This window comes from Nuphar pumila, chromosome 2 (assembly GCF_984573655.1).
Source record: "Nuphar pumila chromosome 2, dmNupPumi1.hap1.1, whole genome shotgun sequence".
NCBI lineage: Eukaryota > Viridiplantae > Streptophyta > Magnoliopsida > Nymphaeales > Nymphaeaceae > Nuphar > Nuphar pumila.
In genome coordinates, this window is record NC_143250.1 from 109,187,911 (window position 1) to 109,207,043 (window position 19,133).

Sequence of the window (19,133 nt, forward strand, 5' to 3'; positions counted from 1 at the left end):
GGCCAGATATAACTCATGCGGTTCATACAGCCAGTCAGTTTCAGCATGCTCCCACCTCCGTGCATATGGGAGCAATTTTGCGTATTATTAAATACTTAAAATCCTCTTTTTCACGAGGATTCTTCTTGTCTGCTTCATCTTCATTAAATTTAATTGCATATACTGATGCTGACTGGGGAGGTAATCCCAATAATAGACATTCAACTACTGGTTTTTGTTTGTTCCTAGGTGAAGCCTTAATTTCGTGGAGGTGCAAGAAGCAGCAGAAAGTCTCTCTTTCCTCCACCGAAGCTGAATACAGAGCCATGACAACCACCACTATGGAGGTTGTTTGGCTCAGACGATTGCTAGCGGATATGGGAGCTAAAGCAACGCAAGCTTCAAAGATGTGCTGTGACAACAAAAGTGCGATCTACATTGCAAGCAACCGGACATTCCATAGCGCACTAAACACATTGAGATGGACTGTCACTATGTCAGAGAGGAATACTTACATGGAACTATTGATCTGTCATATGTTACATCATAATATCAATTAGCAGACTTCTTCACCAAGCCTCTCGCTGCTCCCAGATTTCACTTCCTCTGAGACAAACTTTCGCTCATTGTACCGTAAGTTTGAGGGGGAGTGTTAAAATGTAAACTGTAATATATATATATATATATATATAATTTAATATTTTTATATTTTCTTTTATCATTTTTTTCCATTTTTCTTTATTTTCTTTTTTAGCATCTAGTTCAATAGAAACTAAATATTTGATCCAGTCAAGTTCCTGTTGGAACTTGACTGTGCAAATAGCTGTTGGACTGTAGTCCAACAGCTATAATAAGAGACGTTGGACTACAGTCCAACGTCTCTTTTGGAGAGCTCAAAATGAGCTCTCCTCTCTCTTCCACTTTTTTGTATATATAGGGGTGAACCCCTTCAATGTAAATTACTATGCTTCTTAAGCATTTTGTTCATGAATAAAGTATTATTTATTTTTCAAGTGTTCTTCCTTTTATACCCTTTCAAGGGTCATGCTTGTAGTGTCTCCAATAGACACTTGTTTGTGAGTTATTCGTGCATTTGTTGAAGACCACCATTTCATTACACCTAGGTTCGATTTCAAGGAGACGAGAGAGAGAGAGAGAGAGAGAGAAAGAGAGAGTTATCGATTCATTAACCCTAATCACCTATTTAAAGAGGTGATTAGGTGTAACACAATTACAAGTAGGCATACGTAATTATGCTTAATTACGTATGACCACCTCAAGACATATGAATATTACTTTTAACAATAATCATGCACATTCAATCTCCTTGTTTGGTAGATATCACATTTTCTTGCAAAAAGTATTGCCTAGCAAGATCTCTTTGGGTCTATGTACCCTTCATGAAAATCCAAACCTCATTAACTTTTCTAAATTTTGCATGGTTGGCACAAATTTTGAACTCAACATTTGCTTGTGAACCATGCCAATATTTTGGCATGCTCACTTTCTGATTCTGATGCAGTGCATTTAGACCATTCTGACACATGCGATGAGCTAAAGGACGACCCACTATTGATGATCTGCTCCAAGAAGACATACATTTGCATACCTAAGTCCAAAAGGACTCATTCGTGCCAAAATAGAGTATAAGGGTATTTTCATCATTTCATACTTTTGCATTTCTGAGAATTTTGTTTCTAATATCTCTGACATTCATTTAGTTAATCTAGTTCCAAATGTGAGAATTTTTGGAACTACAAAAATAATTTTTGTATTTTTTTAGTAGGAACCGGATTCTATGGATCCGGATAGTTCTAGTACCCTTTAGGATCCATTTTGGGTACTAGAGGGTGTAAGGGTAACTTGGGTAGTTTTTATTCTTTTTCCAGCAATAGATCTGGACTTTGATCCATTTAATTTTTTAGTGTAGAGGATCCAATCCACCTCACAATTGAATCTTCATCATTGGCTCAAATAAAGGTGGCCTCTTGGAGTGTTCAATCCAAGAGAGGCCACCTCACTAGCTTCTCAATGGCCAAAAGAGAAGTGACCTCTTAAATGAGCTACTCTCAACAGCCTTAGAAGTCTCCCATTGGTCAAAAGGTGAGGAGAATGAGACAAAAATATTTGACTTGTCTCTCATTGGCTTTCAAGAAAGGTGGTCTCTCATGAGAGCCAATGAGAGCAAGGGAGGGTCTCTTTATTCCTTTAAAAAACTTTCCAAAAAACGTGAATGGCGCTTTTCTTTACATTTTTGAAAAAAAATCTGTGAAGTAAAAATGAGACACCTTGAGGGTGAGCTTGGGTAAGGATTCTCTTGAGTGTGAGTGTGAAGCTTGTGGCTGATCGTGAAGGACGTGGAGGACGTCCAGTTCCTGTCATTGTATCCTCATTTTTGGCCTCAAGCAAGCAGCCATCCAACTTGGAGCTGCTGCATGTTGGACTCGTTGCAACCTGTTGCTGACTAGCTGCAGAGCTACCACTGTGGACCTGCTGAATCGGACTGCTGTGCCAGCTGCAACAGCAACTGAATCCTCTGCTGCTAAGCCTGGCATTGGGAGGTTGCTGCAGGTGTGCAGTGTGGACTTGGTGGTTGACCCAGCTCCCATCGCTGAACACCGAGTTTGCTTTTTCTGTTCTATTTCTCCTTAAGTGTTTGATTGAGTGTTATATCTAAACTGAAATCTTGAATCGTTGGACTGTTCTCTGTTTGCATTCCACCGAAACTGTGTTAATGATTGGACTGATTCTGAGTACCTGTTCGGAATAATTTTAACGTGAACCTGATAACGTTTTTTGCACCTGCTGCTGAATCCATACATGATGAATCTGACCTAATAGTTCTATGCTGAACTCTTATGAGATCTATAACTGAATTAGAGTAATACTGCCTGCTGTTTAAGGTATGTAATTGAAACTGATTATTGTTTCTGTGGTCTGAAATCTGTTGAGAATTTTGACTGAATCGATTTTGTCAAGCAGACGCCAAACCCAACCCTGCTGGGTCCAGTTTGACACCCTTCAAACTAGCAAAGCAAAACCAGCTTGTTCTTCCCTTCTCAGCTTACCGTGTTTGCTTCCTGAAATTTCTGCTGCAAATACGTTTTGAATGCAGTAGGTTAAAGCTTAATAATTCTGACCTGCGTTAGACTGGAGCCACACTTGTGCAGCGTTAACTTGAATTTCTGTTCTGTACTAGCTGAAATAAAATGTCTATTTGATTTCATAACAAAGCATGCTCAGTGTTTATCAGCGATTGATCTGCTGTGCGATGAACCCCTGCAAATATTTATATATATATACCTTTTTTTCTTCTAAACCTATGTTGGAATCGACAGATCGATAATTGCTGTTTTCAGCCTGTGCGTGAATTGGACCTTCTGCTTCAGTGTTGGGTTAACTTCTTTTCTGTATGTGTGATTGAACCTCTGATTTATTTCCTGCTGGTTTACTCCGTTTGAATTTATTGTTCAGCTGAAAAACAGATTTGTGTTGGCACTGAATTTAAAAATCGTGAATTGAATGCAAAATTATATATATATATATATATATATACATGTTTTACTGTTTTGGGACTGAATATAGTTAATTTTTTGAGGTTACAAAATCTGATTTTTACTTGCATGTTTAAATCTGAAAACTGTTTCAAAGTCATATCTAGTTTGAGACCTAGTTGCTTCCGCATCCATATCGTAGTAGTGTGTTCGCGAACCAACCCCCATAGTCGGTTGCACCACTTTCCCAGTCTTCTACCTTTGATTGGTATTCTTGAATAGCTCATTCTTTTTCTTCTTCATTGAGAGCTTTTTCTTGATCTCCCTCATTCTTTGTAAGTTTTAGTTGAGGCTCGGGTATGGTGCCATACACATAGCCCCAAAGCTTTTTACCTTTGAGATGATTTTTCATGGCAGCTGCCCACATCAAATAATTGGAGCCATTCAATTTGAAGGAGAGATCAATCTTTGCATCTTTCTTGGCCATGACGAAGAAAATGAAAGGAGTAGAGGAAATGTGAAAGAATGATATCTCCACCAATACGATCTCCACAAAAACTTCAAACACTTTGAGAAGCACGATCAATAAGACCCAAGGGTGAGGACATCGAGGAGCTTTGATACCATGTAATGAAACCAAATGTACACAAATACAATGCCACTAAAGGGCTATAAAAAGTTCACAAACATAAAAAGCCTCTAATGGGCTAAATACAATAAGCCACAAAGGCTAACACAATTCATTCACAAAGAGAAAGAAGGCACAAATATAAAAATTATTTTATATTAAATGCTTAAGCAAAAAGCATTAACAAGAGAGGGACAAGAGGTCCCTTTTAATAGGGGAGATACAAGGGCCAAGTGAGTACCTTCTAGCCCTCCCAACGGCTATAGGGGTCAATGACCAAAAGGCCCATGGGGAAAAAATTAAAATAAAATACAGGAAAAATAAGAAAATAAAAAAGGTAAATTAGTCCCTAATAGACATAACCTATTACAAAATGACCAAAATGCCCTTTAAAGGCATTACCTATTACAATACATAAAAGCATAGTATATATATACATAGGAATGTATATATACTCAAATATATATATATATATATATTAACAAATATATACATACATTACATATTTTATATAAAATATAAAGTTAACATGACCCGGACGAGTCACGAGTCAATCATGGATGAGTCACTGGGTTTTAAAACTATGTTTCGAGTAAATGGGAACATTTCTTAGCTCGAGGTTTTCAAAGTTTTACCTGAGCTGACATTATACAATTGTGTGGTTCTCTTTTTAACTGCTGGAATCATATCTGTGTAATGAAGTGCCGGATGAAGTCTCCAAGAGCAAAACAAGAGAGCAGGCACATACACAAATAGCCACTAATGGGCAAAAGAACAACACAACCACTTAAAGTGGTAAGGCACCCAAAAGAAGAGGAAAAATATATATTCCACTCAAAAGGCTTCAAAGAAGCATGCTTTACAATGGGGAGAAACCCCTTTATTTATAGACAAAAGAGGAGGCCTTGGAAGGGCTCCTAGAGGGACGTTGGAGCCCTTCCAACGGTCATAAATATGACCGTTGGATGCTCCAACGTCCCCCTAGGTGGGGCCCATTCCAAGGTGGAAAAGGAAAAGAATAAAGAAAATAAAAAAGAAAGAAAAAAAGGAAATAAAAGAAAAGGAGAAAAAATACAATATGCGATAAGTAAAAAGACTGTTTTACCCCTATATGGGTCTATTTACAAAAGATATAAATATATATATATTTATATATGTAGATAGACACATAGACATATATATAATTAATATATATATGTATATATATGTGTATGTGTCGTGATCTATATATATAAATATATATATGTACAACATATTTTAACACCCCCCCTCAAACACACGGTGAGATCACCGAGAGTTTGCTAAGGAGAAAGAAGAAACGAGGCGATGGCAAAGCTTTGGTGAAGAAGTCCGCCAACTGGTACTCGGTTGGAACATAAGGCAATTGAATGGTGCCTCGTAGGAACTCATCACGAACATAATGGCAATCCATCTCAATGTGCTTTGTTCTTTCATGAAAGGTGTGATTGCTGGCAATGTAGATAGAGCTCTTGTTGTCGCAGCATAGCTTTGAGGGAGTTGAGAATGAGACCCCCATATCTTTAAGCAAACTTCTTAACCATACGATCTCTGTGGTGGTAGTGGCTATCGCACGATACTCTGCTTCAGTAGAAGAGAGTGAAACTTTCTGTTGCTTCTTACACCTCCAAGAGATAAGTGACTCTCCAAGAAACACACAATACCCTGTGGTAGAAATACGATCATCGGGGTTACCACCCCAATCAAAGTCAGTATAAGCAAGTAAAGTAAGAGGTGAAGAAGAGGGTAAGAATAATCCTTTTGTTATGGTGCCTTTCAGATATCTGATAATTCTCATGACAGCAGCCATGTGAATGGTGGAGGGAGCAGTCTGAAATTGACTTGCACTATGAACTGCATGAGAAATATCGGGCCTAGTGATGGATAAGTATGTGAACGACCCAATCAATTGACGATAAGGTGTGGGATCAGCTAAAGGAGTGCCATCACTAGCTCTCATCTTGGCATTGATTATTTCTGGCGTCTCCACCTTCTTGTCATCAGTCAGTCCAGATCTGTCAATAATGTCGGAGGCAAGCTTCATCTGAGAGAGGACATACCCTTTGGGAGAGTATGCAACTTCAATACCTAAAAAATATCTTAGATAACCAAGATCAGACATATCAAAATTTTCTTTGAGAATATTCTTAATAAGGTTAATACCTCTCTTATCATTACCTGTGATAATCATGTCATCAACATATAATAACAGAATTGTAATGTGATCATTAGAATTTTTAACAAACAAAGCAGTATCAGTATAACATGAGGAGAAACCATTATCAAGAACTACTTTGCTAAAAAGATCATACCAAGCTTTAGGTGCTTGTTTAAGACCATAGAGAGCTTTATTTAACTTTAGAATATTTCCTTTACCAATATCAAGACCTGACGGAGGATGCATAAGCACTTCTTCATATAAATTTCCATTTAAAAAAGCGTTTTTAACGTCAAGTTGATATATAGGCCATTGTTTAATGGAGGCTAAGGCAATTAAAGTTCTCACACTAGTCATCCTAGCTACGGGAGCAAAGGTTTCCTCATAATCAATTCCATATTCTTGGGCATAGCCTTTTGCAACCAAACGAGCTTTGTATCTCTCAAGAGATCCATCACACTTAGTTTTAACTTTATATACCCATCTACACCCAATTGCCTTTTTTCCTAATGGTTGGGGAATAATACTCCAAGTTTGAGCTTTGTTAAGAGCCTCTAATTCAACTTTCATTGCTTCAATCCAATGTGGATGATCTTTAGCTTCTTTAAAGGAAGTAGGCTCATGATATGAATGAATTAACATGAGACAAGCCCTATAATTAGGTGAGAAAGATTCATAAGATACAAATTTTTGTGGAGGTCTACTATTACGAGAAGATCTCCTAGGTGCATTAATAGGTTCTTCTAATGAGAGATCTTGAGAATATCTTTCAAGAGTAGGTTGATGTTCAATTCCTGACCGCCGGGTATATACATTCATTTCATTAAGATTCTCAACTTGAGAATCATTACCATGCTGAAGTATATCATTATGATGGGAGATGCCATCACAAGTATTATCGCAAGTACTTGCATCTGGTGTTTCAATTCTAGGAGCAAGATCAAATAGGAAGGAATAGTCAAGGTTTTCTCTAGATGTGTGAACATCAAATCCATTTTGTTCTTCAAGAAAATTTACATTTCTTGATATATAGAGTTTATTATTTCGAGTGTCATAGCATCTATAACCTTTTTGATTTTCACCATATCCAATGAATGCACATTCAATAGCTTTAGGTGATAGTTTATCTTGTCCTTGAACAAGCACAAAACATTTACATCCAAATATCCTTAATCTATTAAAATCTGGAGTAATTTTGAATAATTTTTCAAAAGGTGATACATTTTTTAAAGAAGCAGAGGGCATACGATTGATTAAATATGTTGCGGTAAGAAGAGCTTCGGCCCAAAAGTTTTTAGGAACATTTTTAGAAACAAGAAGTGTTCTTGTAGTTTCAATTAAATGTCTATGTTTTCTTTCCGCAAGACCATTTTGTTGTGGGGTTTTAGGACAAGATCGTTGATGTAAAATTCCATTTGTTTTGAAATAATTTTGAAAATCTTTAGACATGTATTCTCCTCCAGAGTCGGATCTAAATATAGCTATATTGTTTTGAAATTGGTTTTGAATAAGAATATGAAATTCTTTAAAATTATTAAAGACATCGGATTTATTTTTAATAATGTATACCCATGTATATCTAGTAAAGTCATCAACAAAACTAACATAGTAAGAGTAGCCTCCCTTGGACAGAACGGGTGCCGGTCCCCATACATCGGAATGCACAAGCTCAAAAGGTCTTTTTGACACAAAATTACTATGAGAATACGGAAGCGAATGAATTTTTCCAAGGATACAATCATTGCATGTGAATGTATTTGTATTACAAATTTTTTCCAAAAAAGGAAAGAGATACAATTTAGAAACACTAGGATGTCCAAGTCTTTTATGCCAAGTCTCAATATCTTTGGATTGAACATGATTACAAAATGATTTGGTTGGCAATGACAAAAAATCCATATAATAAAGATCCCCTCTTCTATGGCCTTGCCCAATCCGCTTCCCGGACCAGAGATCCTGCACATAGCAATGGGTAGGTGAAAAAGTGACATTACATTCAAAATCGGTAATTTGGGAAACGGAAAATAGATTTAAATTAAGTTTTGGAATAATTCGAATTTTGGGAACAAAAAATTCTTTGTTTTCATTATAAGTTTTCTCAAGATTCCCAATGCCTTCAACATCCAAGGATGTTCCATCGGCAGTGAAGACAAAAGATTTAAATTTGTTGAGACTTGTTTTTGATAAGAGTGATGCATTCGGAGTCATATGAAAGGAGGCACCCGAATCAAGAATCCAAGAGGTCATACCTGGGAAGGAGGAGATAGCGGCGCCTGAAGTGGATGGTGTAGAAGAAAACTGAGAGGAGCTCATCTTCATGAATTGTTGAAGAGTTTCGGTAAGATGAGCAAGAGACTCTTTTATGTCACCATCTTTCTTTGAGTCTTCATTTGGAGGAGCTTCACCAACGGAGGCCACCTTCTTTTTAAATCTTGGGCAATCCGGACGAATATGGCCCGGTTCATTACAATTATGGCAAATGATTTTCCTTCCTCCACCACCATTATTTTTGAAGAAATGAGGTGGTTTGTATGGCCTTACATTGTTGCCGGGTCTAGATACGGCATGAACTTCATCAACATCTCGTTTTAATGCCAAACGAGTCTCTTCTTGACATAAGTCGGCCAAAATATCACTTAGAGGAGTAGAGGCCCTATGGAGAAGGGATCCTCTACGTTGCTCAAATTCGGGGCGAAGCCCATGAATAAATTGGAAAAATCTTTCTTTTTCCATTTGCTCTTGCCTCATAGCAATAGCACTATCTTCCCATTGGGGTTCGAGAAGGACAAGTTCATCCCATAAAGAAGATAGGGCATTATAGTAGTCCCTAATACTCATATCACCTTGTTTAGTAGCTCTTACCTTTTCTTGTAGGAAGAAATGCCTAGCAAGGTCTCTTTGAGTGTACATGCTTTTCATAAAGAACCAAGCTTCATTAGCCTTCTTGAATTTGGCGAGATTTGCACAAATCTTTAATTCAACATTGTTCATGAACCATGCTAAAATTTTAGCATGCTCACTTTCCCAATCTTCTAATTTAGAAGAGTAATCAAGAATAACCTTCTCTTTTTCCTCTTCGTTCAAAGCTTTTTCCTCATTACCTTCAAACTTAGTCAACTTCAATTGTGGTTCCGGAATGGTTCCACATACATAACCCCAAAGTTTTTTACCTTTGAGATTGTTTTCCATGGCGGCCGCCCACATGCGATAATTGGTCCCATCCAATTTGAATGAGAGGTCGATTTTTGCATCCTTGTTGGCCATTTGTAGAAGAGGAATATAAATGCACGAAAGAGAAGGATATTACTTGTCAAAAGAAGATCCGATGAAGCTTTATCAACCAAGGCTCTGATACCATGTAATGAAGTGCCGGATGAAGTCTCCAAGAGCAAAACAAGAGAGCACGCACATACACAAATAGCCACTAATGGGCAAAAGAACAACACAACCACTTAAAGTGGTAAGGCACCCAAAAGAAGAGGAAAAATATATATTCCACTCAAAAGGCTTCAAAGAAGCATGCTTTACAATGGGGAGAAACCCCTTTATTTATAGACAAAAGAGGAGGCCTTGGAAGGGCTCCTAGAGGGACGTTGGAGCCCTTCCAACGGTCATAAATATGACCGTTGGATGCTCCAATGTCCCCCTAGGTGGGGCCCATTCCAAGGTGGAAAAGGAAAAGAATAAAGAAAATAAAAAAGAAAGAAAAAAAGGAAATAAAAGAAAAGGAGAAAAAATACAATATGCGATAAGAAGTAAAAAGACTGTTTTACCCCTATATGGGTCTATTTACAAAAGATATAAATATATATATATTTATATATGTAGATAGACACATAGACATATATATAATTAATATATATATGTGTATGTGTCGTGATCTATATATATAAATATATATATGTACAACATATTTTAACAATCTGCAGACGCTGAATTCAACAAGCTTATGTGCCCCTCACTGTGCCACCTGGGATGCTGTTACTGTTGTCCTAACGGTCATGCTATTTGGCACTTTTTGTAGGATTGTGTTTTGGAAACTTTCCTTTTTGCTCATGCCTGAAATTATGATTTCAAATTCCTAACTCTCTGTAATTTGTAGGCCCATGTAAGGGGTCATCAGGTAAGGAAGCAAGTGACAAAGATTGTATGGTCCGTGGGTATTGTTGAGAAAGCAATACTACGATGGAGGCGAAAAGGAATTGGTCTGCGTGGGTTCCGGGCAGAAGCTTGCATTGATGGCCCTGCAATGCAAAGCAACTCCTCTAAAACTGATGATTATGACTTTCTAAAAGAAGGCAGAAGGCAAACAGAAGAAAGGGTGGAGAAAGCCCTTGCACGAGTGAAGTCCATGGTTCAGTACCCTGAAGCCAGAGATCAGTACCGCAGGCTGCTGACTGCTGTCTCAGAGTTTGAAGAGAGCAAGGTAATCTTGTTACTTAATTTTTATAATTGAATGATTATATATATATGGGTTAATCTACCATAAAACTAGCTTAGTTTAACATTAGATGGGTTCAACCTTATTAAAATGACTAAAATATCATTGAAAGAATGGTATCTTTTAAAATGCATGGTTACTTTTTTGGACATTATAGGCCTTTTGAACTTGGAGAAAATTAAAAAGTCAAATACCTTTTCTAAAAAATTATATTATGAAGCTATCAAAGTTTCCTTTTTGTCCTAAAAAAGTAATCTTGTATTTTTAAAAAATGTCATTATTTTAAGGGTATTTTAGTTATTTTCATAAGGGTGAATACATCTAATGTTAAACACAACTAGTTTAATGTTAGATTAACCCTATATATATATATAAGAGAGAGACAGACAGACTTGAAAATATACAGACTTGAAAATATCTCAAAGTGCTAATTCCTTTTGATATTTTCTTTTTTTGTATAAGTCTTGAGAAAATCTCTTTAAAAGAAGTTGGAAAATAAAAATCGTGAAATTAAAAAATTGCTGAAAAAAATAGAAAGGTATTCATGGCACAAAAAATAATCTAATCATATTAAGAAATTTTAAATAAAAAGAAAATATCACAATATTTTCTCAAAAATGTATTCACAAGTTTATTTTAATTTTGAAAATGTTTTATTTTTCCTTTTTTTTAAGATAATGCAAACGTGCACATACAGAAGTACACACATGTGCACGCACACACACACAAGTGGTCAAATAAATGCGAGGTACGACATGTCTGTTTGATTGTGTAAGGTAATGATGACAAATATATATGCTGGCCATGCTGGATCATATGTTAACTAATGCTGCAAACTAGCTATTGCTATTCCTGCTGCTTGTAAACCTGGCTGATGCAATCTGCAAGTGAAATAGTGTGCAGTTGACTGTCTTTTGTTTAGAGAGAGAATTTCTATCCGATTATTAAGTAGTCTATCATTCCCATGCAGAGAGATAATTGTGCTGGATGTCATTTCTCATGCTGTTTTGCATTGCACTCTAGAAAATTCACTTCCAAATCATTATTTCATTGAAACTCTGAAAATGATATTATACAGGTTGAAATTGAAAGACTGATGAATGGAGCAGAGTCAATTGAAGTTGATGATCTGGTCATGGTTGAAACACAAGATGAAGATGATGACATTTCTATGCTTGTCACAGGCTAGTGTCTGGACGTTACATTATATTGTAAATTTATTAAAACTGTTGTATTATTATTCAATTTTTATTGTGTTCATCTGTTAGAAACCTTAATTCTTCTGCTTTGTTGATGGTTTGTGCAAAAATAATTGTATCATGCTGAGAGAAATTTGTAGGTTTCATCTATTGATTTTGTCCAAGTAACCGTCTTTTATGTGAGACACAGGGCATTTGGTAAGCAATTATTAATCAGACATGATAAAGTTTTTTAAGTATTCTTATATCCAATATTCTTTCAAAGGAAGCAGGTTGATCATTTTTTTTTTAACAGAGAAAGCTGGGGTTAGGCAGACCCCTACCAGTTACACAACCATGTACCAAGGGATTCGAACGAACTTGCAACGTTCCAACACAAGGTGACATGCATTAACAACTCCTGCGAGATAAGCGGAGCGCCCCCGCCACCCCCCGATTGGTAGGTTGTTCATATTTTAGAAACGGGTTTTTCAATACTTCCATGTTGAGGAAGTGAAGCATTTCCCGTTTTTTAAGCATGCTTCTCTATGTAACAAGAAGCTTCCTGTAGCTATGGTACAGAGTTTGATTCCCCTCTATCATCAATCGTGTAGCCAGTCCACTCTCTCAAGGTTTACTTGTTTGGTGGGGCCAATTAGGGCTTGATCCTGGTGTGTGTATTTTTTCTCGTAACAAGAAAAAACGTCATATTAATGTATAATAATACTGACAATTTTATTTTATTTTTTATTCGGAGAAACCGCTCCATGCGCAAAGACCTAGCCATGGTGGCTCAGCCTGCCATACTTACTGACTCTGTCCATGTCAGTGTAAAACTCTGAGGGCTTACCCCTCCACCCCAGGGAGTCACCAAACTTTGGCTTATGCAGGGGGTGTAATGCCCATGAGATTTCAACCTAGACTGCCCATCAAACGGTCTAAGCCCCGTCCCACTATGCCAAACCCCTTGTGTCTAATAATACTGAAAATTAAAGTAATGGAAATTCAACAAACCCTACGATTAAGGTGTTTTCCCATGTGCTATGCAGGGTCCTGTGTCAAGCTGAAGGCCCAGGATCGAATCCCTCATGGGGCGGCTGTTGTTCTGGTAGGGGTCCTCCTAACCCCGAGCTTACCTTGAAAAAAAAAGAAATTCAACAAACGCAAGAGAAGTGTCAATTTCAACAAATCAAGAGACGTGTCAACAGCGTACCCACTTTATGGTCTTTACTAAGTGCGCACTTTTTTTTATCCGTTACAAACCTTAAAATGGCAAATCTCTTTTATTGTTGAAGGCTTTAAAAAATCAAAAATTTCCATCGAGAAAAGAAACTCCTTTGGCTTGCAATATCCATGGCTGATGGTAACGTTGGCCGTTGGTGGGCAATGAACACTGATCCCATCATTTTATACAGGATGGGTTCCATCCTACATTGAATCCTAGCTGTCCAATCAATGCCTAGGATTAGTCCATATTTTCACTTGGATGTGAACTGATCCTAGCTGTCCAGATGCTTCAGCTGGACGGTTAGAATAAACTTCCGAACCCATATGGGATCCTTTTTGGTGGCCAATGGACCTGCAGCCCGTGACCTGCCTGCTTCTTTCCAATGGTTTAAGCACTGGCCACACCACCAATTCTATTTGGGACTGGGCTAGACTGTTATCAGGTGGTTGACCGACCTATTGCCCATGGGGAGCCAGGCCCAAGCCAAGATGGGCTGGGTTTTGCACCAAAAAAGTGGCCCCGAGCTTGGCCCATTTGAGCAGGGCCCCCAACTACCCAATTAACCATAAACCCTAAAAAGTATAGCCTGCCATCACTACTTTAGTTGCCAAACCTCGGGGTTGGTATGTACTGCCCGACTAATTTCTCTTTTAAGATGTGTTGACAGGGGCGGAGTTAGGAATCTAAACTAGGTTGAGCACAAATGCACAGTAAAAAACAAATCAAAACCTTAAATTCTAACAACATGATTCATAGATATACTAATTGAAAAAACAAAAACAAAAAAAAAAGCCCTAAAATTCTAAACAAAATCAAGCATGCATTTACTAGTCATGTTTATTGTTGATTAAAAAAAGACAAAAAATACCTAATAAATATTCATGACATTTAAGAAACCAAATAAAAACATAAATTCTAACAAAAATCAAAGATTTAAGAGTTTGATAAGTAATAACCAAAATCAAGCATTCATTAATGAAATCATGCTTAATGATATATAAAAAAAATAACACAAAAAAACCAAAATTATAATTAAACATTTGCATCATTTGGAAAGATGCAAACCAATACCCTAATCTCTAAAAAGATATGGATTTACGTTCATTGAATAAAAACTAATATTCTAACAAAAATCAAGTATTCATTACATGTTTAATGCTAATTAAAAATATACCAAAAAACCTCAAAACCCTAATTAAATGTTGATGCTATTTTAAAAAAAGTAAATAAAAAACAAAAACCTTAATAAAAAATACAAAAAAATAAATCACTAATTAAACATTTATGTCATTTGAAAAAGTCCAAATCAATACCTTCATTCCTAAAAAAAATTATAAATTTATGCTAACTGAAAAAAAAAACCTAATTGTCTAACCAAAATCCAGCATCCATTACTTGCCTCATGCTAATTTAAAAAATACACAAAAACAATAATCCTAAAAAAGAGTATGCAAAAAAAATCCAACTAAAGAGACTGTCGAATGCTAGATGGTTGAATGCAGTGCACCGGCCTGTGCAGGAGAGAGAGTGCCTAAGAGGTAGTATTTCCCCAGACAATTCTATATGCACCCTTCTTCTTATTTGGAGACCACAATCAGAACCCTCTTGATGCTCAGGATCTTCGTTGCTACATGAAGACTTCTTTCTTCCTTCTCTTTGGGTTGTTTCTCTTGTTGATGCTTACTAGTAGGTATGCTAACAAAGCAATGTATCTAACCCTTCTGGATTCCTGCGAAAAGAGGGAAGGAGGAACGAGAGGACTGGCAGTGCCTCCTTCGGCGAAGAAAAGGAGAGAAAGGGGTATTGTCTTCCCCTTTGAGTTGGGATTAGGTGGGTTGTGCACGTGCCCCCTTTGGGTCGGGAATGTCGGGCACAAGTGATGCCCACCCTGACCAGGGGCATTGCCATTTACACCGAATTTGGGTTTTAGTCGATTCTGATTCAAGTTCGAATGCAAAACTCAATACCAAACCCAAATCTGATTATTAATCCAATCCGAGTTTGGCTACCATCCGACTAATCGGATTCGGATTCAAGTCAGATGTCGGGTTGCATCCGATCTGTTGACATCCCTAGGTAGGATGGAACTCAACTTTTGTTTTCTGTTGGTCACGTACCGCTGCTTAAGATCTCAGGCTGATCTGACTCGAGGCTCGTTGGAGCTTGACATGCCCAGGCCAGTCTCTGACCCGTCAAATGCTCAATCTAGTTCTTGCTGGCTTCGGGTTGGACCCAAGTTTTATCAGGTTGAGTTTGGGGTGGGTTGCGTCAAGATGGTTCCTGATTGGGCACCATAAAATTGATCACTTATCACTATATAGACTCGGCTTGTTTAGTACTAGATCAAGCTGGGTTAGGCCCGAGACTTATTGGGCTTTGTTCTACTTATGCAGCTCAAACAAGATCAAGTATCCTTGGAGACAGGACATGCCAGCTCACTCTAATTTTCACAATATCTTGATCACACCTCAAGCCATTCCTATACAATAATCCCAATGTAGCGGGTATAGTTTAGTGGTAAAAGTGATTCTTTTTATTATCAACTGAAAATTAAGGGTTCTTTCAGTTTGATGCATTCATATTTCCATAAAAAACTTTATTTCTTATAAGGGTTTAATCCTTTCCTATCAATGCCACAATTGGAGAATATTATACATTTTCGTGATTTGCATCCAAAACCTGGGATTATGGAATCGCAAAGCATGCATTTAGGGCTGGTAAACTAGCCGAATAAGCCCAACTTGAGGTGTTCAAGCTGTGTTCTGCTCATTTTTTTGCTAAGCCCAAACTCATGATGAGCTCAAGCGAATTCCTTTATAAGAAACATTGTTTCAAAGCTTAAAAGTAATGGAACTTAAACTATTGAGGCAATATCAAGCTGACTAGTCAAGAAAAAAAAAACTTGTTTCAAAGTTGGAAGCAATGGGAGTTTAAACTTTAAACCTATTGCTTGTAAGACATGCTTCAACTATTTATTATATACTGCTGCAATATATGATATAAAATATATTTGTTAATATTTAATGAGTTTATATGAGCGGAGTCTAGCCACGCCACCTATTATTTATTTTTGTTTTTTTATGGACTAGAGGGGGTTAGGCAGACCCGTACTCGTTATACAACCGTACCATTGGGGTTTTGAACTTGTACAAGGTGACGTGCACTAACTGCTCCTACCAAAAAAAAGTAGAGGCTCCGGTAAGCCACCTAAACCATGAGCGGTTCTGCTACCATTTATTGCCACGGGTACAGGTCTAACAGTTATTTTCCAAAAGATGTTTTATCTTTCTTACTAATTCCAAATGCACCCCTACTTTAATAAAAGTGGCAGTTCAAAAAAAATGCCATGTTTATAGGCTGCACTAAAAAGCTGGACTGTGCCAACGTTTACTTGGCACTCTATGTGAATCGGAATATCTCAATTGTTATATTCCGATTCACACAAGGCCACTTGCACATCTTCAAGCAAACACGTGTCACTTCTGGTCTGGGACATGTTTGCTTGGTTCCAAATAAGAATCGTTCTCTCACAATGGTTAAACAATAGTATTCTGTGCGAGCAAACATGAGAAAGTAGGCATGAGATTTGATTTTTAGTCCATTTTACTCATTTTTTATGTGATTCCAAGTCATATTCTCCACCTTGACGCCCACCGATAAACACGCTTGCATCTTCTGTCTTACTGCGGTGAATTCTTTTTTGAGATGGACAAAGTCAAGGAAAATGTGTTTTTGGGGTGTTCTCGTAGTTCCTATGGGTAGTGTATGGGGTCTACTCAATGCTAGATGCTGGGGGATTCCAATTGAGTTATTTCAGTTTCAAGGTTTCTTTCCCCGCTCTTGAACTTGAACCAAAGAAATTAAAGTAATTAAAGATCACCTATAAATTTCATCCTTTTAGATACTTTTTCAGACTTATTGCCGATACTAAGTAGCAGTCATGACATTGTACAACAATTGAAAGAGATGTAACACAGTTTGGTAGAGTAGAGTCCTGTAAACACTTGTTTATTCCATATTTTGAAGCTTAGCTCTACGAAGCTATTTTAACAGCTCAAACTCGAATCGTGGGCTTCAAACCGTACGGAGATCGGTTCTCGAGTGCAAAGGCAAAAGGGAGCTTGACTACGTAATCTATGGACAATAGGTGAATATTCCTGTACTGCCCCTTGTTGGTTTCAAGGGACGAAAGAAGCTAGGTTAGCCGGTAAATGGATAGATTTTATCTCTATCAAAACCTAGATATGCAAGTGAGCTTATAAACCAATCCGGCTCTCAATAGAGTCATTAAAAAGAAACAATTGCAAGAGCGGAGCTCTACCAACTGGAGATGCTAGCATATGTGCCCATGGTGTGTGTAAACCAATCCAATATATACCATTTACACCTAACATTCACATTTGCATCATTTACACATTTAAAATGGGAAAGCAAATTTTTATGTATATATTCTAATTTTATTTGCATTGATATAATAGCAGCATTAATGAAGCATGTGAGAAAGAAAATGTCTGAGAAAGTTTGCATCCTAGGCAGAAAGCAACCCCACTGTCCATGTTGGAAGTTGGTGGCTGCAGCTCAACTACATTGATGAGCACTTCCCTCCGATGGTCATGGCATGAAAAATTCACTAGTCGTTTTCAAGTGAAAATCAGCCAGGTAGCTTACCTGGATTTAATAAATAGACGGGCCTAATGCACATCCATAAGTCAATTTACTGTCAAATCCTTCTATAGGTCCAAACCCACTTGTTTGTTCATACTTAATTCTATACTTATCTGACCGCACACGGGGTTTAACGCTATCAAGACAGCGAATGTTTACGTATGGCAGGCTAAGCCAGCGAGACTAGGTCTTGAATTTAAGAACAAAAAAATTTTGAGACCCGTGGGTGAGTTTTGTTTCTACACAATCTCAAATATTACATATGATTTTTTTTTCAATGATAGGAATAACTCCACTGGCATTTGAATCAGGGCTGGACTTCGGGCGGGTCCGACTGACAATCACTGAATCTTGACAGGCCTAACCCAAGCCCAAACCTGTGGGAAATCTGACTCGACTCTTATTAAGCTCAGGTTTGGTTCAGGTTGGGCTGGGCCAGGTTAGATCTTTTAAAACTGAACTGTCGTTGGGTGTGCCGGACTCCATTGCTACATTTTTTTTGCTTATATCTGAAACCCGGTCCACTTATCAGTTCAGGTTGGGCTTGAGGCTTCACAGACGATCCAAACCTGGCCCAAAACCAACGAGATCATCCTTTATACCCAACCTAGTTGGCTGAGTTGAGAGTGGGTTTATTCGGGCTTTGTGCTGTTTAGGCCAACCTGATGTCAAATCACAGTTCGAATCCAAGACCCCTCACTTATGATAGATATCATCACTATCTCTAAAGTAGCAAGTAGAGTATGGCGTATCGTTCCACCTCCAATATCTGGTTGGAGGCGAGAAAATTGTTTATTTGAATTCTTATAAATAATTTGTTCTTAAGAAAATGTTATCTATGAAAAATTTTCACGCGAAGGGGCACTTATTTCATGCTCTTTCTTATGAAAGAAGGCTCTTCCCGAAGGGCCCGTTTGTTACAGGCATTTTGCTTTGAAAGAGGCAAATGCAGTCAAAGTCATTCTTCAAATGGGAGGAGGGGGTGCAACTAGGCATGCACATGAGCCGGGTTTGAGCTGAGTTTAGGTCGGCTTGGCTTGGCTTGGCTCAAGATTAAAATTTGGTTGTTCAAGCTCGGCTCAAGCTTCAACAATTTTGCTTGAGATCAGCTCGAGCCCAATCGAGAACAACTCAGCTTGGCTGGAGCTGAACACCTTTAATTTAAAAAATCTTTTTAAAATTTTTGAAATTTGTGTAAAATCCTTCTTTAAAAGAGAGAAAAACAGTGAGATTTTAACCAGTGCCACTTCCAAAGATGACTAATGACCACATTATGGAAAAAAATACATACCTATATAAAATCTAATTTTTGTATATAACTATGTGAGCCGAGTTTAAAACTTT

At 37.6% G+C, this 19,133-nt stretch overlaps 1 protein-coding gene across 1 annotated transcript in view; it reads left to right on the forward strand.

Moving 5' to 3' along the window:
• The window catches only part of LOC149846670 (calmodulin-binding transcription activator 3-like), a 31,698-nt gene extending 19,704 nt beyond the window's left edge, over positions 1 to 11,994 (forward strand). Inside the window, exons 4-5 of the mRNA XM_089992084.1 lie at positions 10,380 to 10,703; positions 11,797 to 11,994. Coding sequence (XP_089848210.1) covers positions 10,380 to 10,703; positions 11,797 to 11,907 — 435 coding nt within the window. The 3' untranslated portion in view covers positions 11,908 to 11,994. The remainder of the gene's footprint in view (positions 1 to 10,379; positions 10,704 to 11,796) is intronic.
• Positions 11,995 to 19,133: the final 7,139 nt, after the last annotated feature.